Source organism: Oculina patagonica, chromosome 4, assembly GCF_052425735.1.
Source record: "Oculina patagonica isolate OP01 chromosome 4, crgOcupat, whole genome shotgun sequence".
NCBI classification, from domain to species: Eukaryota; Metazoa; Cnidaria; class Anthozoa; order Scleractinia; family Oculinidae; genus Oculina; species Oculina patagonica.
This window is the reverse complement of record NC_135761.1, coordinates 659,818-678,129: the sequence shown is the minus strand read 5'-3', so window position 1 is coordinate 678,129 and position 18,312 is coordinate 659,818. Positions and strand designations below refer to the sequence as shown.

The 18,312-nt window shown below is 36.9% G+C and overlaps 3 protein-coding genes across 3 annotated transcripts; all 3 read right to left on the bottom strand.

Annotated features, from left to right (window-relative positions):
* Positions 1-282: 282 nt before the first annotated feature.
* On the bottom strand, positions 283-5,316 carry LOC144648077 (matrilysin-like). Its single transcript, XM_078507713.1, has 6 exons — positions 5,267-5,316; positions 4,390-4,489; positions 3,769-4,139; positions 2,541-2,851; positions 1,864-1,896; positions 283-389 (listed from the first exon to the last, which is right to left on the bottom strand). Exons 1-6 carry the CDS (start codon positions 5,314-5,316, stop codon positions 283-285), a joined length of 972 nt encoding a protein of 323 aa, XP_078363839.1.
* A 2,519-nt stretch (positions 5,317-7,835) lies between these two features.
* LOC144648076 (matrilysin-like) lies at positions 7,836-10,621 on the bottom strand. The gene is made up of 5 exons (XM_078507712.1): positions 10,421-10,621; positions 9,757-10,127; positions 9,045-9,355; positions 8,700-8,732; positions 7,836-7,936 (listed from the first exon to the last, which is right to left on the bottom strand). The coding sequence occupies exons 1-5, from the start codon at positions 10,499-10,501 to the stop codon at positions 7,836-7,838; spliced, it is 897 nt and encodes a 298-aa protein (XP_078363838.1). The 5' UTR covers positions 10,502-10,621.
* Positions 10,622-13,384: 2,763 nt separating this feature from the next.
* Positions 13,385-18,097, bottom strand: LOC144652052 (hatching enzyme-like). Its single transcript, XM_078512092.1, has 5 exons — positions 17,981-18,097; positions 16,777-17,147; positions 15,911-16,203; positions 14,195-14,235; positions 13,385-13,476 (listed from the first exon to the last, which is right to left on the bottom strand). The coding sequence occupies exons 1-4, from the start codon at positions 18,065-18,067 to the stop codon at positions 14,225-14,227; spliced, it is 762 nt and encodes a 253-aa protein (XP_078368218.1). The 5' UTR covers positions 18,068-18,097; the 3' UTR covers positions 13,385-13,476; positions 14,195-14,224.
* Between the last annotated feature and the right edge of the window lie 215 nt (positions 18,098-18,312).

Genomic DNA, 18,312 nt, shown 5'->3' with positions numbered 1-18,312 from the left:
TTAGAGCTATTTTTCTCTCATATCTTTTTCTATGTCTACTTTCCAAGTAATACAATTTTTGCTTTCTCTTTTATTTCTCCAAAAAGAAAATTGTCCTTAGTTTTGTACTCGGGTTTTGCAACAGCTGTAAATAGCAGTTAATGGGCGAGATTGTGTAGCATATTTTAACAATACGAAATTATTTCCCTTTGCCATCGTCATAGCAAGATATTCAGGTGTAACATAACCGTTCAATATCGACCAACAGGCCTACTATTTTTATTATACATTGTAAACATACCTTCAGCAGAAGTTGCATGTTTTCTTGCAGTTGTCTTGTACATATGAGCTGTAACTACAGTATGATGTATAATATCGACAGTTCTGACTGATATCCTCGCAAGCTACAGCTAAAACGAACAAATATGGTCAACGTCTGTCCTTATTAAAGGCCGATACACACGAAGGGGTTTGCTCCCGGGTAAGCCCCAGAGACAGGCTACTGGAAGAAGGCTCCACCATATCTGACCAACGATTTCATGGTATAATTTATCCCCGGGGAACAGTATTCTACCTCGCAAAATGCTCCACGACATTAAACCCGTTAAATAGTTGGGAGCAAGATCCCGGGGCAAATTGAGCAAACTTGAAAATGCTCCCTCGTGTGTACTGGTCGAATATCTACATCTAAAAGTCCATTCGAATATCACACCAACGCTTTAACATAATTACAGTGATTAAAAATAGGTAAAATACAATATATACATACACCTATGCAATCGTTGTCATAGAAAAAGTAAAAAAAAAGGTAAATAGGAATAATAGCTAGTCACGTGCACGTTACGGTTTTATCTCACTTTTTTGTCCACATTTTTTGCTGTAACAAGATATTGATTTATCATTTTGAGCATTTTGGGCCTTGTCAAATAATTCCATGCACGCGCTTATTAATTCCTATTTGACTTTTTCCTTTTTCTTTTTTCTATGACAACCTTATTGCAATTAGGTGTATATAATAAATGAAAAATTCAAAATAGGAAATTGATAACTATGGGTGAACTGGTCGAGAGGTTCGGCTCCTGGAGCAAGCTCCAGTTCCATGCGTGTTCACACTGATATGACGAGTTTTCGTTGATGCGTTCTTACCTTAAGGTTACTATTGTTAGCGGCTACTAATTTTAGTGATTTTAGCGAGTGGGGCTAAAATCGCTAAATTTAGTACTCGCTAAAATTTATCTCGGGTCCAATTTAATACTCGTTAAATCTAAATACCTCCCCTCCCACCCCAAAGGGAAACAAAATTAGCATCAGTAGTCGAATTGAAAAAATCTTTTAAAAAATAGATGCCGGTAGCAGTTGTTCTTTCTGGCAGTGCAAATGTTCGTTCAATCTCAAGTGAGTTTGTTCTTTTACTTACAGTACATTTATTTCCATCTTAGCTTTATGTTCATTAAAAACTGGTTTACACAATATCACTAACTTTTTAAATTTTTCGGAAAATCGCGTAATTAAAAAGTCGCTAAATCTTGCTCTGAAAAAATCGCTAAAATTAGTAGCCGCTAAAAATAGTTACCTTAAGGTAAAGTATTAGTTTTGTTGAAAAAAGGTGAACGCTTGTAAGGACTAAAAATATTATTGCATTTAGAGTTTTCATTCCTAAATCCAGTGAACGTTTTTGATATTGCTTTTTTTCATCCGTTAAACCTAATCCTTGATTTTGGTTTTTCTTCGCCACTGATGAAATGTCTGTTACTAAGATCTGGATCTGTTCAAACATTTCTTTTTAAAATGATCGTGAAACATGTAAATTATTCCTTTTATTTCATCCCGAACCCAGCTTTGAAACCGCTGCTTGCGGAAAAAAGAAAAATCAAGGCAACTTACGTGGCTCTGGCTCTTCCCCGTTGTCAGGTTGACCTGCAAAATAAAATAACAATCCTCATTTAAAACTGCGAAATACGTAAATAACCAGAAGGTATATATGATTATCGTTTTCCTATAGTTACGTTATTATTATCATTTTTTTTTTTTTTTTTTTTATTTTTATTTTTATTTTTATTTTTATTTTTTTTATTATTATTTTATTTTTTTTATTTTTTTTTTTTTTTTATTTTTTTTTTTTTTTTTTTTTTTTTTTTTTTTTTTTTTTTTTTTTTTTTTTTTTTTTTAAATATATTTTGAAAAAAATTTTTTTTTTTTTTTTAAAAAAAAAAAAAATATTATTATTATTATTATTATTATTATTATATTTTTATTATTATTATTATTATTATTATTATTATTATTATTATTATTATTATTATTTTTTTTGAGATTGTTTTTGCCGGAGTTTTTAGTTTTCATCTGAAGGGGCTATTTTGTGTTTCATTGACATCGTTCAGTTCATACAGGGACGATTGATTTTCACAGTTTCACTTATTACACAACAGCGCTTTCTTGATTTGTAGCTGGAAATTTAACGGTGTACATGTCAAAATTGTCAATGGCATTTTAACCTTTATTTGTTCCCGCTGAAAGATTTCCTTCGCCACTCACAATATACCTGTTGTAGTTGAACTTACCGTACAAGAACTGAATTGCATCGATATCATCCTGCTGTAGACTAAAGTTTGGCACATATCCAGTGTAGTACGGATACATGACAGCATTTTGGACCTCAGAATGTGCGATTCCCAGCGCGTGACCGAATTCGTGCGTAGCAACCCACAGAAGGTTTATTCCGCTGGATGTTCCGTCGGTGAATGTTTCATCTTCATCAAAGTGCGCGCGGCCATCTGAAGGGAAGAAGGCGTGTGCTAGAACACCACTCGGTCCGTCAAATGGATAAGAGCACGTATTCTCAGCGCTTCCACTATGAGTTTGACTTCCAAAGCTGAGGAAACGAAATAAAATTAATTTAAGGGGGATCCGACTTACAGGGTTCGTACACTTTTTCAAGCCAAAAATTCAAGGACTTTCCAGGACCCTTCTTGGAAATTTCAAGAACATTTTTTCATGAAATTTACCCCAAATCAACGATTTCCAGTCTGTTGTGCCGTTGATGTGCTTGCTGAAGAACTAAAAAAATCGCTTATTTTGGCGGTCTTCTCATTGCCTTGAAGTCTTTTTTAAAAAATCAAGGGCTTTCAAGGACCGAAAAATAATTTCAAGTACTTTCAAGGCCTTGAAATCGAACTCCTGAAATTCAAGGGTTTTCAAGACGCGTACGAACCCTGGAACTCACTTAACTACAGATTTAAAGTTGTTGCTAAGGACATTGGTTTGTAAATAGAAATCTTGCAAGAGGCATTAGCCAGAAAGTGCTAGCTAAGGCGGTCCCACTTTAAAACGCCTGAATTAAAAATTAAGAACTTACTTTTACAACATAGTGTAAAGTACATCATAAACTATTTCTTAACGTCATTCATTTGAATGGTCACACAATGGACGGTCGATTACAGAGTGTCGTACATTCCGCAAACTGCCATATTTTGTTCTCTCTAAACAGAAAAAAAACTTTCGTTTTCTCCTAAAGGCCGAAACCGCCATAATTTCTTGACTGTAAACCGCCAGATAAATACGAATTTATCCTCAAGTTTAACTGAGTTAGAGCCACCTTCTACAGCATAACAAACAGTACGACATGAAGATACTGCGCTGAGTAACTTTCTTGCTAGAATTTGAAATTTCGAACCGCGGTGTAGTACCACACAAAAATACTGATTGTTACAGCTTTTATTTGAATTATCACTCGCATAAGCCCAACGATCTGTCGAGATAAGAAAAAAAATCAAAATTCTACATATTCACCTGATTTTAAGATCAGCGGCAGACGCGCTGGCAGCTTTGGCGAAAGACAGTCCTGATACATCAGCCCAGTAATTCAGAGCCTTGGCAAACACATCATCCTGAATGGACTGCGACAAATCAGCTCCGTACTCCACAAAGTACGTTAAGTGCTTCTTGATCCACTTGGACCCAGTCGCATACCTCTTAACGCGTCCTCCTTCGTCAACATCAGGCATTCCGCAACGTGACTTCTTAGTTTGTGCAATGGTGGCCTTGTCTAACACGCCGGTCACATTCAGACCAGCGAATTCTTGGAATCTTTTGACGGCTGTTTCCACGTCATGATTCCCTGAACTTGTAGGAGATATGTAGTGGTACTGGCGCAGAAATTTCTTGCAATGAAAAAGGTTTTCCGCGGTTATTTATTTGTTGAGGTTTTAATAAAGGGATAGCGAGGCATTCTGACTCTTTTTTTCTATATGTTAGCAAACAATGTTTTAAAACTGATCAACGATCGAATCTTATGAGATGTTCAGCTTAAACGTTGACAAACAAAGTCTAGGCAGAAGTACATAATCCAGATTATGTACTTCTGGTCTAGGGTATTGCAATCAACATTATATTACGAAGAAATTCACTCACCAAAACCGCAGTTGTGTCATCGTCTTCGGCAAAGACTAGCGCCTGTGAGGCAAGAATGGCCAACAAAATTGAACACAGCATGTTGAGTACTTGTTTGGATCTGGTTTTGTAAGTGAAGTATTTCGAATGCTACTTCTTTTATAACTCGCCATGTGTAGGCGTGAACAACTTGTGTAAGCCTCACCTGACAGATGTGCAGGGCTTCCCAATCACCATTTTGAAAACATCGACACTGTCTTGAACACATCATCATTGCCATTTTGAAAACAACACACTGTCTTGCCGACATTTTTGGTGTTTGCAAAGGTTACTTCGATATCATGCGCTTACACCTATGTAGAAGCACATTTCGGGATTTTTTTAGGAATAGATTTCTTACGTGCTCGAGTGTTCAGATTATTTGACTATTTGTTGAAAGCAAGGATTGGGTTTGCGAGCTAAGTGGGGGTCTCGATTGTGGTGGCTTTTACGGTTAACGGTTACTATGTTGGCTTTTTTACGACTTACGGTTAGTTGTTCTTTACGTAACGTTTAACAGAAGCGTTAAAAATTAATTCTCATTGCTGTAAAATGGTAAAAGTTAATTAATTCATATTATTGATAACATATTTTAAGGTCTTAGGACCATTCTGGGATGAAAAAAATTAACCTAGCCTATTTTATTTTAAATTATTTTGCCGCTGATTTCCACGAGACATAAAGTTTCAGGTCAAATCACTCTTGGCCGAACTTCTTGACTTAGTCGTTACGGTTAACATATTTTACGGCTAACAGGTTAATTTTTTTTTCAATTTTTAAGCCTAACGGCTAGAAAACGGTTAACCCCATTGAGACCCTCCTAAGTGAGAAATCGCGTTGCAATTTACTTCAAAATTACCTCTCAGTTCTAGTTACTTTTCCGTAACTGCTGAACGGGTACTCCGGCATATTTAGATTGTCAAAAAAAAATTTCCTTGTTTCCGCAACCTTATTTTGTCTTTAATTTTAAAATAATTTCGGTTACTTTTCGCACGATTACATGCTATTCATATGCGAACATAGAGGTGATTGCAGATGCCGCAAAACCCGAGAATAAAAGGAATGCGGAATGAGCAAAGGTTTGTTTGTTCGTGCAAAAATTTGCAAAAAGGAATAGAACAAGGCAGTACGACAAAACGTTGCTTTTGATTAAAAAAGTTGCTCGAAAGCTGACCCAAAAAATCCAAAACGCTGCTGTTTATTAAGAAAATTCCTCCAAATATATGCTAATTTCCCTTTGAAGGTAAGATTTCTAAGCAGTTTCATGCAATTTCACTGCCACAGAATATATAAATAGCATTTTAAGGCAATAAATTTGCCGATTTACAAGGATTTCTTTCACTAAAATAGTCATGAAGATATCGATGACGTCATATTTCCTGATTAATTTTGTAATATTTAAATGGGGAATGAGTCGAAAATCGAAACGTCTTCGGATGTTCCACGAACATCTTCTGCAAACTTCGTTAATCTTCGGAAACGTTCGTATGGCCTTCGAACAACACTCGGAGAATCTTCGGAGATCTTTGGTCTAGAAATTGCTCGAAATGCATCAAAATATGAAAGGTTGCCGAGCAACTTGTGGAAAGCCCTAGTTCTCACTACTTTTCCGCAACCGCTGAACGGGTACTCATATTTAGCTTTTCAAAAAGAATCCTTTTTAACTATTTAACTTTGGGAACAAAAAAGTTCTAGAGATGTTGTTTATTGTAGGTTAGAATCGGTTCTCTATTGTAAAACTTATTGCTTTCCGCAAGAGGTGTTTTCGGCTAAATCGCAAAATAACTGATATAACGGAAACGAACTGTTCATTAATTTGCGGAATCGTTCGCACTTTTGCAGCTCGAATTCGCATAATGATAAGGTTCACTTGCCTCATTAAAAACTACGTTCGCTCGCGAGAGTTAACACCTTCAAGGTCTTTTGTTCTCCGATGAACTACATTTTGCTAAGTTTCATATATTTCTTCAACCATAAACTAAAAGTCCTTTCGTCAGAACCTAAAATGAGTTACTAGCTTTCATCGGAGCGAACCAATTCTTTGAGAAGGAATTCAGATATATATACCATTTTTGCAAATTTTTGCACGAACAAGCAACTTTTGCTCATTTCGCATTCCTTTTATTCTCGGGTTTTGCGGCATCTGCAAACACCTCTAGTTCGCATATGAATAGCATGTAATCGTGCGAAAAGTGATTAATTTTATTTTTTCACATAAATAGAATTGCTTTGTAACTCTAAAACACGTAATAATTCACTCTCAATTACGCTCCTAACAACGCTTGTGATCAGAGAAGGACCTGAAATAAACAGCGCTTCACCGAAGACCTTGGCTTTGTACTTGTCTCTAAAATCTGTCTTGTTACCACAGGTGACCCAAACTCATGATTCTAGAAATCGATCGAATAAATGATTTATGTAAGCGTATGAATGATTTATGTATAATATGGGCCTGTACATACTAAAACTATCAGTGATGACTAAAGTGGTCATATTAGTAATGAATGCATATCTATTTTTTTGAAATCCCTTTATTAACATTCATGTCATTTTCCAAGGTTACATTATAATCTCGTTCCCAGATCTCTTGTGGGAATGAGATAAGGTAATCAAACTTTCTTCTGTTTCTGTGACAACGATCTGCAAATAAATTAAAACCAAAATATTCATCAGTCCGTTTGTAGCTGGGCATGCTCTCCGAAAACTATATAGCTTATGTAAGGGTGTCACAGTACCTAATCTCTGCCGACAATTTTATGTTTTCCCGACATAATTACCAAGAAACCTTTTACTATGCGTGGGAAGGCAGGTGGCGAGTGCGGGTTAATATGAAGCTAATGTTTTGTCCAACTGAGCCCATTTCTGATTATAACATTCCATAAAACAGGACTAAATGTGCCATGTTGTGTGGAATAATATCAAGGCAGTTTTCAAATTAGAAATGCAGAACAGTCTGAATGCTAGCTATGCTCAGGGTGTTTTACTCATGTTAGAGCTATTTTTCTCTCATATTTTTTTGCTTCTTTGTCTGCTTTCCAAGTAGTACATTTTTTTTCTTTTTCTGTTATTCCTCCAGAAAGGAATTGTCCTTAGTTTTGTACTCGGGTTTTGTAACAGCTGTAAACAGCAACTACTGGATGAAATTGTGTAGCATATCATGACAATAAGAAATTATTAGATATTCGGATGTACAATAACAAAACCGTTCAATATCGATCAACAGGCTTATTATTAAAAAAACCCCCCCAGGGGGGGGCCAAAAAAAAAGAGACGGGCGGCCATTTTATAGTTGAAATGACACGCGCCTGAACTAAAGAACAGAAATACAAATACAAAAAATTTATAATAAAAAAAAAAAAAGAAAAATTTTTAAGCTCGGTAAAAAAAAATAAATATTATTATTTTTATTATACGCCGTAAAGATACCTTCAGCAGAGATTGCATGTTTTCTTGCAGTTGGCTATTACATATGAGTGGTAACTGCAGTATGATGTCCAATATTGACAGTTCGCATTGTTATCCACGCAAGCTACAGCAAAAAACAAACAAAAATGGTCAATGTCTGCGTCCAAACTTAATATGCGTTTTTGTTGGGCGCTTTTGCCTATTGGCCACACGTGTATTCGTTGATGCGTTTTTAAATTATGCGTTTTTGTTGAAAACGATTAGCCTGCGAGCAGGCTTCCAATTTGATCGGCGAGCTGAGCGAGTCGAGAAAGCCCTGGAGGAGGAATAAAAACGGGGGATCTCTCATCTCTCCCCTCCCCCTCCTTTCTCTTGCCGCTATCATTTCGCCCAATCCCCGACCAGAGAGCCTTCACAGGCTAAAAACGATGAGAGTTTTCAATCGTATCAGTGTGGACGACGCATCAACGACGGAATTATCAGTGTGTACGGGGCCTAAGTTTCCAAATGCTGTATAGCTACATTTTTGGTTGCTGTGAAAATGATCAAAAAAACTTAACTGTTTCATTTTGTGATGTTGTTAGTGAACAAAACAAATTAACCGATTGGAAACTTCGTATTCATCAATATCATTGTATTTAGAGTTTCAGTTTATTACTGATTCCAGTGAACGTTTTTGTTTCGTTTTGTTTTGTTATTAAACCTAATCTTTGGCTTTAGTTTTTCCTTGCCACTGATGCCATGTAACTGTGATGTGATCTGTGCAAACATTGCTTTTGAAAATGGCAGTGAAACGTGAAAATTTCACGTGCAAATTTCAACGAGTAATTATTTCGCGCCGAAACCCGGATTTAACATAGACGGCATAAAAAAAGCAAACAACTTACATCCTTCTCCTCCTCCTCCGCTGCCAGGTTTACCTACAGAATAAAATAATGATAATAATTAAATAGTAGACCGTAGTTTAACTTCTCGGCTACGCTTGTAAATAGCCAACTGGTCTGCCTCCTGCCAGTTGGGAACCATGTTAAGTTCAAGCGCCATTTGAGGAGTGGTCAAATAAGTAATAATATTATCATTATTGTTATCATTTTTATTTTCATTTGACGGCAGCGCTTTCTTGATTTTTAGCTTGAAGTTTTACAATGTCAAAAGTTTAAGTTTCTTTTATTTGTATGTCCATTGTATTTTAGCCTTGTTCCCAATAAAAGAGTAGTTAGTATACAACTTACCGTACAGGAACTGAATTGCATCAATATCATCCTGCTGTAGACTGAAGTTTGGCACATATCCAGTGTAGTACGGGTACATTACAGCATTTCTGACATCAGAATGGTGGATACCCAACGCGTGACCGAATTCGTGAGTAGCAACCCACAGAAGGTTTGTTCCGCTGGATGTTCCGTCAGTGTACGTTTCATCTTCATCAAAGTGCGCGCGGCCATCTGACGGGAAGAAGGCGTGTGCTAGAACTTTACCTCTTCCATCGAATGGATAAGCGCACGTTCTCTCAGAGCTTCCACCATGAGTTTGACTTCCAAAGCTGAGCAAAGGAAATAAAATTAATTTAACGGGAGTCCGACTTAACTACAGTTTTAGAGTTGTTGCTATGGACATTATTTTTTGGTTTGGGGGGGAGTGGGTCAAAAAAAAAAAAAAATTTTGACCCGGGTCAAAAAAATTAGAACCGCCGAAAAAAAAGACAAAGAAAGGCGCCAATAGCTTTCATTTGTAGTCCACAGGGTCTCCACAGACTTAAAAGTTAGTTTACCTAGTTTTTATATTATAGCATATTTTTAACTATATTTTGCTAATTTTTATCCAAAGAATCTTAGAGTTTTACCGATAAGCCTTTTTAGTTCTTAATAAAGGTACATCCATCTTCCAGAAGTCGGATCAAATAGAAACTCAAAGAAAGAAATAACCAAAATTATGCATATTCACCTGATCTTAAGATCAGCAACAGACGCGCTGGCAGCTTTGGAGAAAGACAGTCCCGATACATCAGACCAGTACTTCAGAGCCTTGGAAAACACTTGGTCTTGAATGGAGTGCGACAAATCTGCTCCATACTCCACAAAGTACGTTAAGTCCTTCTTGTTCCACTTGGACCCAGTCTTATACCTCTTCACGCGGCCTTCTTCGTCGACATCAGGCATTCCGCAACGGGGCTTTTTCGTTTGTGCAATGGTGGCCTCATCTAACTCACCGGTCACAGGCAGACCAGTGAATTCTTGGAATTTTCTGATGGCTGTTTCCACGTCATGATTCCCTGAACGTGAAGGAGATATGTAGTGGTACTGGCTCAAAAATTTCTGTCAAAGAAAAACGTTATCCGTGGTTATTCATTTGTTGAGGTTTCAAAAAAGGGTATCGTATGCAACGCCTTCTCCTAGCATTAAGAACAGCTTGGATATTACACTAAAAAGAAGAAGGCATTGTGACTATTTTATCGATATGTTAGCAAAAAATGTTTTTAAACTGATCAACTAGCGAATCTTTATACAATGTTCAGCTTAAACGTTGGCAAACATAGTCTAGCTATTGCGTTAACACATGGAGTTGGAAAAATAAACAGCATTATATCATGAAGAAATTCAATGCTCACCAAAGCCGCAGTTGTGTCATCGTCTTCGGCAAAGACTAGCGCCTGTGAGGCAAGAATGGCCAACAAAACTGAACACAGCATGTTGAGTACTTGTTTGGTTCTGGTTTTGTAAGTGAAGTATTTCGAAGGCCACTTCTTTTATTATTCACCATTTGTAGGTGTGAACAGCTTGTGTAAACCTCACCTGACAGATGTGTTGGGTTTTCCAGTCACCATTTTGAAAAAAAAAGTTAAACTTGGCCTTCAACTCTTTGTTTAGAGAAACTGTTGCCGACATTTTTGCTGTTTGAAAAGGTTACTTCAATATCGCTTTTATCTAAAAGGTGAACAAACATTTCAATGCAATTTCTTGAGTCGGTACAAATGCCACTTATCTTTTTTTGATTTACTTCTTTATTGTTTTAAAAATTAAACTTTGTAAACAAACACTAAGAAAAAATTAAACTGGAGATTTACCGGCTTAACTCTGAATTTACGTACTGATATAGTAATAAAATAAAATAATAAATTGCGTTTATTTAGACACGATAAGGATTAAAGCTATAAGCTTGTGGGGCCGTGTATTCCTGATCGATTTGGAATTTGGAAGTGTTGGTTTTTGTGGAGGGAGGAAAACCGGAGGACCCGGAGAAAAACCCTCGGAGCAAGGAAGAGAACCAACAACAAACTCAACCCACATATGACACCGGGCCGGCCCCCCCAAAAAAAGAGGCCGAATCGAACCCGGGTCACATTGGTGGGAGGCGAGCGCTCTCGGCACCACTGCGCCATCCCTGCTCCCCTAGGGAGAGCGTAAGTAAGGCTATTTCGGTTTCATGGTAATGGTAAATAATTGCACTTGTTTTCTTTTTTTTAACTGAAACAGAACTTCAATAAAAAAAAATTGAATGAGTAAAACAAAGAGCAGATACGGACGTAACAGTGTTTTTTTGGGGCGAGGGAGGAGCAGAGGAGAAGGGCGCTGTAAAACGATGAAAGGTATTATTTTTCGTCAGTTTGCTCTCCAGATTTCATAAGAAATTTCACATATAACCAACCATCAGAACATCACTTTTATGATTTATGAACCTAACCAATCTTAAATCTTAAGTGCTGTAGGCTTAAACAACTTCTGTAAACTTCACCTGACAGATGTGTAAAGCTTCCCAAACTGACGATCTTTTAAAAGAGGTAACCTTGACCTTCAACTCTTTGTTCAGAGAACCTGTTGCCGACATTGTTGGTGTTTGTAAAGGTTACCTCAGTATCGCTTTCATCTAGAAGGTGAACAAACATTTCAGTGTAATTTCTTTACATTACAAGCCACACTAGTTACTTTTCTATTTTCTTTCAACTATTTCGTCATTGTTTCAAGAATGAAACTTTATATATAAATTACTATGAAAACTTAAACTAGACATTGGCTCCGTCTTTGGCATTCTATCGTAGCGACACCAATAATGTTGAGGAGTAACGTTTAATACAAATTTGTATAGATTTTATCAATAAACCAATTTGAGGTCGTTTTAACATCAAAATTTGTTGCCACAGAAACGTCAAAAGAGGTAAAAGATATCATATTTTTGACCTATTGAGGCTATTAACTTGTTAATTCGATGAAAGTTCAGTTTTTTAACATACTTTTTTAACATACAAATTTTGTAATACGATGAAATTTTTTTTTCATTCCTTCTTAAGATTCAGGAGAGTAAGGAGAGCGCAAAAGGCCAGCTGACATTTTCACAAAAGCGAGCCTCTGTCCGCTGTTTCTGAGCAAATGTTCTCCGTTAGCTGTTTAAACAACTACTTGTATTTACTACATTTCTCGTGTGTCAGTTGTAGACGGAAGCTTTATCTCCAAGCTAGAAGAAAATTTTCAAATTAACTTAGTTCGGAGAGATGCTAGAGGAAAGGTAATTGCTCAGCCGAAAATTAAACACAAACTTATTGCATTTTTCCATCGAAACAAAAATCAAATTCAATTTATTTAATTTAAAATGAAATTTGTTCATTTGCTGCTTCTTTCTGGGGTTATATAAAGCCATAAAGAAAGAAAACGGCTTCGGAAATTCACTTATGTCAACATATCCTTTTTAACTCGGAAAAGAGTTGTAGTGGGCGAAGTGAATTCACTCCTTCCTCCTTCACTCCTCACTCCTTCACTTTTCCTCTTACGCGAGCCTCTAGGATTTTCTTTCACTTTCACAACTTTCTTTTTTCTACCGAACCGTAAACCTTTGGTTTTTTAGAACCAGTTAGAAAAACAACCAAAAAAGGAAGATGAATTTATTTCAGTACGATTTGATGAAAAAAAATCGCTCGACTTATAGCAATGATATTATTATTATTATTATTATTTTTCGTTACCTTCATAACAAAGGAAAAAAAAAAGAAGAAATAATTTGAACATGGGAACTCTATCTCTTGGCCTTTCGGTCTGCTCTCGATCAGTATTTGATGACAATCAAAGTGAAGTAAAAGAAGTTTGGAAAGTATAACATCATTTGTATTAGCAACTTTTTTTCATTTGTTGTTTTCATTCTTGTTTCATAATAACTTTTCCGAGTTTAGTGGCTTATAGCCACTTTTAGTTATTTTTTCTGTGTTTTGCGGCCTGTGAGTAGGGGCGCAGGCTCTGGGAACTACTTAGCTTGACCGGCTTGAAGAGTACCGAGGCGGCTGACATATATTTTCTCTCGGCTCTCATACAGTTAGTATTGCGTATCTTAGTATTCATAATTTTGTAGATCTTTTCTGTTCAGTTATACATGATGTTTTAGTTATCGCTTTTGATAAAAGATTAAAAAGCAGGCCTTGCTGCTGTTTGTGAGCAAATGCTGCCAGTCAGCTGTTCAAACAAGTGCTAGTTGCGTTGCAAGCTAGCGTTTTTCAGTGCTTTTGTGCTAGAAACTGATTTCTTCGCCACTTTTACCCACATAAACGTTAATGCTGTACTGAGGCAGATTAAAGTGCTGGACAAAAATCTTAATTTTCAATCTCTTTATTAACATTTTTTTTCATTATTCTTGGGTTACATTAAATAAATCACAATTTCTTCTCCTTCTGTAACAGCAAATCTAAAATAAATAAATAAATTAATAAATATTAGTCGGAATTAAACCGTTTCTCGCTGTGATATCCCCTCTTTCATTTCCTTCGCATAGTACATAAAAAAGTCACAAATTTTTAAAAGTTTATATATCAGAGAAAGTTGAAACAATTATTTTGTTGTTCACATTCAGTTTTATTTTGCATTACAAACTGACTAGCGAGAAGAAGGGAGATCATCGCGAAGTTTTTTTACGCTCAACGATAAGCAAAGCTAGTACAACTTGCCCGCTTTCCATCGACAAATATCCGGATTCGAAATTTTAGAGAATTTTCAATGCCGAACTGAGCTTCTTCATTTGAATTATTTTCGGTCTTTCGAAAATGATGCGTTTTATCTACACAACCTATTGCACTGAAATATAAACAAGAGTCATCGTTTTAGTTATGAAAACCTCCGTTAAGTTGTTAACATGCTTAAAAAATACAAATACAAAGTTCTAGCAGTAGGTTATTTATATCAAGCCTCAGGAATTATCTTCGTTTCTTTCCAAAAGTAATCTAAGTCTGATTCAGTGAATTTCGAGTTTTGTTTTGTACTATCTCAACGATTTTTTATCCATTCAACTCAAATCTTTAGGGTAATAAATTTCTCTTAAAACTTATTAATAGCCGTTACTTTCATTTTATCAAATTTGGAATTTGTCAACAGGAAGTCAGATTTAGACCGGATATGATGTAACTTACATCCTCCTCCTCCTCGTCCTCAATTAATATTTAAGATGAGCCTGAAAAAAAAAAAATAAATAATAAAAGATACTTTTTTAGTCTCATTTCAATCCAAGATATAAAGAAATGAAAGATGAACCTCGAACTTTGGATGATAATTATTTGTTATTAATCGATTGCGAGGGCCGTACTGGGAAATTTATGTAATATTTAATATATCCATTTTGAAATCACTGGTGATCCTTACACTCTGATTGGCTCTCAGCAATGCGATTTGTTCACAAATCGCACTATTTTTTGGCTTCACTGCACGCTCGTTCGATTTTGGAATCACGCGTATGATTTCAGACCAAATTGCGCTATACTCAATTCAATTCCCGATTCCCTCTATAGCGCGCGCCTGCAGGGAATCACGGTAGTTGTATTCATCAAACCATGTGTGAGACTCAGCAACGTGCATCGTTGCTTAGTCTCGCGTATGGTTCGATGAATACAACTACCGTGATACCCTGCAGGCGCGCGCTATAGAGGGAATCGGGCATTACCATTATTCATTTTATCCTGCAAAACAGGCGTTGAAGCGGGTGTAGAAAGGAAACTTGAAGTACCAGCTGTGCTGCCTCGTCCCCAGTCGCTCGCGATCGTTGAGGGAAAATGCTAATTAATTATTGAGGAAAGCAGGGGCGAAGGGAGACACGGGCAGGAAAAGAAACCTTTCTGCTTTTTCCCTTCCCATCACCGACCGCTCGCGCTTTGCGCTCGCTCCCAATCCTCCCACTCATGACTCTCTATCAGAATCCGCGCGGGTTTTTACTGTATCATGCCAGAAGGATAGAAGGGCTTTTATATCTTTTTTTTACAAGGCAATTCTATTTACTCTTGTTGCCATTGCATTATCGACCTTGTTAGTGATCAAATACAATTGAATTGGTGAAATGGCTAGAGGTCGCTTAATAGAGGATAGCCGCTTAATAGGGCCGGCTCATCTGAAACTAGCACAAGGTGTGGTATAAACATCACTATATTGACAGGAAATTAAAACATCACCACTTAGCTTAAGAAATCACGTCAAGAGGATTAGGCGTGTGCTTGAACGTTTTCATCAGTCGTCAATTGCTATTTTGGACTCTCGTCTGTCATTAGGTTGTTGTTGAAAACAAGGCCAGAATACGAATAAAAAAAATCCTCATCGAAACGTCCGAAAGGTGGTAACAGAGGTGCTCGCCCAATAAGGGTTTTATTGACAGTATTACACTGGCAATAATTTCGGGACTTTGACAAAGGGGTTGCCCGCTTAAAGGGACTATGTCACAGGGATTTCGCAGTTTTTTGGTCTAAACTGTTCTGAAATAAGTGGTAGGCAACTTTACCCATGAAAAACATTTTTGAACATTTAATTGAAGATATAACCGTTATTTGGGGATAAAAATCAAACTTCGGCTATAAATATCGATTTTTTTGAAGGCGCGCGGAAACAACTTGAAAATGTTGGCTAACGTTTCCAAATTGCAATCCATTTCCATCCGAGCCATTCGTAGCCAATCACGCTTTTAATCAGTTTCAGTGCTCTTAAAAGGCAATTGTTAATAAAAATGGACCATTATTTTTAAGTTTCCTACGACCCAAATATAAATTTTGGCTTTTCAAAAATCTGTTAAAATCCATGACACAGTCCCTTTAATAGGGGTTTGACTGTACCTGCCAAAATGCAATATTGTGTCATGTTAAACTCACCGTACAAGGACTGAATTGCATCAATGTCGTCCTGACGGAGATCGAAGTTTGGCACATATCCTTCGTAGTACGGGTACATGACAGCATTTCTGACATCAGAATGGTCGAGGCCCAGTGCGTGACCGAATTCGTGCACAGCAACCCACAAAAGGTTTATTCCGTTGGATGTTCTAACAGTGAATGTTTCTGCTTCATCAAAGTGTATGCGGCCATCATCAGGGAAGAAGGCGTGTGCTAGCACTCCGCTCGGTCCGTCGAAACTATCCTCGCACTTGTGCCGCCGTGTTCCAAAGCTGTGCAAACAAGTAGACACGACAAGAGTTAAAGAGCATTAAAATGACCTGAATTTAAAGTAGCTAATTTTTTTTTGCATGTATGTGTCTTGTTTACGAAAGCTGTATAGCAAATAAAAACATAAACAAACAAATAAATAAATAAATAAATAAATAAATAAATAAGTAAGTAAGTAAGTAAGTAAGTAAGTAAATAAATAAATAAATAAATAAATTAATTAATTAATGAAATAATAGGGCTGATGAATGTGGGGTCTAACTTTAATCCCATTTTCAGATCAAATTTTGCCCAAATCCCATTTCCCAGCCTAATGATTGCCCAATTTTTGCCCAAATCTCTGAGTCAGTCCCATTATTTTGGCTTCGATTTCTGGTCTCAGTGTCCCAAATCCCATTTTTTCAATGAAATAACTTATAATGAGGTGCGTATACGTAAAATGAAGAACCTTAAATTCAGTAACCTTTTTATAATAACAAAGCCGTAAGAAAATGCCCTGTCGTTCTCAAACGTTAACTGCTGCGATGCGCATATAAAGTAACTAGAAACCTTGCTAAAAATTTGTTAATACTCACCGGATCTTAAGATCAGCAGTTCTTTTGCTGCGAACTCTAGAGAAAGACAATCCCGATACATCAGCCCAGTACTTCAGAGCCCTGGCGAACACTCTGGCTTGAACAGCTCGCGGCAAATCTGCTCCAAATGACACGAAGTACGTCAAGCGGTTTTTATTCCATGGGGTAGCAGTGTTAAACCTCTTGACGCGGCTTGATACGGCATTATCCGGATTTCCACATCGCGGTGCCTTCATTTGTGCGATGGTAGCCTGGTCTAATTTTCCGGTCACAGGCAGACCAGTGAAGTCTTGGAATTTTTTGATGGCTGTTTCCATGTTATTATTTCCCGATCGTGTAGGAGAAATGTAGCGGTATTTGGTCAGAAATTTCTACCGAAGGAAATAATGTGCTACAGTTAGACTCAATCAGTGTTCAAGCTGTTATTAAAAATCTGTTAATCCTAAGGTGTTCGACTTAAGGCGGCGAAATACGAGATACAAAAACCCTCAGCTTGTCGCGCAACATTGTTGCATTGCCAGTTGAACGAGTTGTTGCCCGTATTTCTACCGCGCGCTCAACTTGTCTCGCAACAAATTTTAGTGGTGCAAATTGCAGCAACATGTTGCACAAAGTAGAACCGAGTTCTACTTTTTGAAACAATTTTTTTCAACTTGCAATACCGAAATTTGTTGCGAGACAAGTTGAGCGCGCGGTAGAAATACAGGCAACAACTCGTTCAACTGGCAATGCAACAATGTTGCGCGACAAGTTGAGGGTTTTTGTATTTCGTTAATAAAAGGGACTGTGTCACGGCTGAGTTAAGTTTATTTTATTTAGCTTTGCCAAATACTTGCTGTTTGCAAAGAAATTACTTCTATGGATCTAAATGGTAAAACCTTATCTTTGCACCCAAATGTGTCTCCCGCGGGCGTCATATTTTAAATTTAAAACTATTCAGCCCAACAATATTTCAAAAACCCATATCTCAATCCGTTTCAATCTTCGTCGCTTTGGCCATTGGTATCTTATTTTGTATTTGCTGAGTTATTGAAATGTTCCTTTACTGTTTTAAGATGTTAATTTTATATTTCACAGAATTTGATGGTCATTTCCGATCCCTAAATTTGGCTTAAATCCGTGACACAGTCCCTTTAAAGCTAGGCTTATGTCGATAAACACAAGTTAAAAAAGTGCTGGCGTTGAAAGATGGGAAGTTACTCACCCAAGCCATGGTCTCATTATCGTCGAAAGCAAAGACGAACGCTTGTGAAGCGAGAACAGCCAACAGCACAGAACACAGCATCTTCATGTTAGCAACCAACGAAATTACTAGATTGGATTTGAGTGAAGAATTCTTGAATCTCACTTCTTTTATAACTCGTTGTGTACACTCCCACTGTTCTACAGTTTATCTGTTTTTTAATTTTGTTTGGAAACACATTTTACACCTGACAGCTGATCTTTGCTCATCCCAAGAATTTTAATTGAATAGAAAATATTAAATCGTATTTTATTTGTTATTCAGTAGTAGTTTTCGCAGTGCGCTTCTATAGA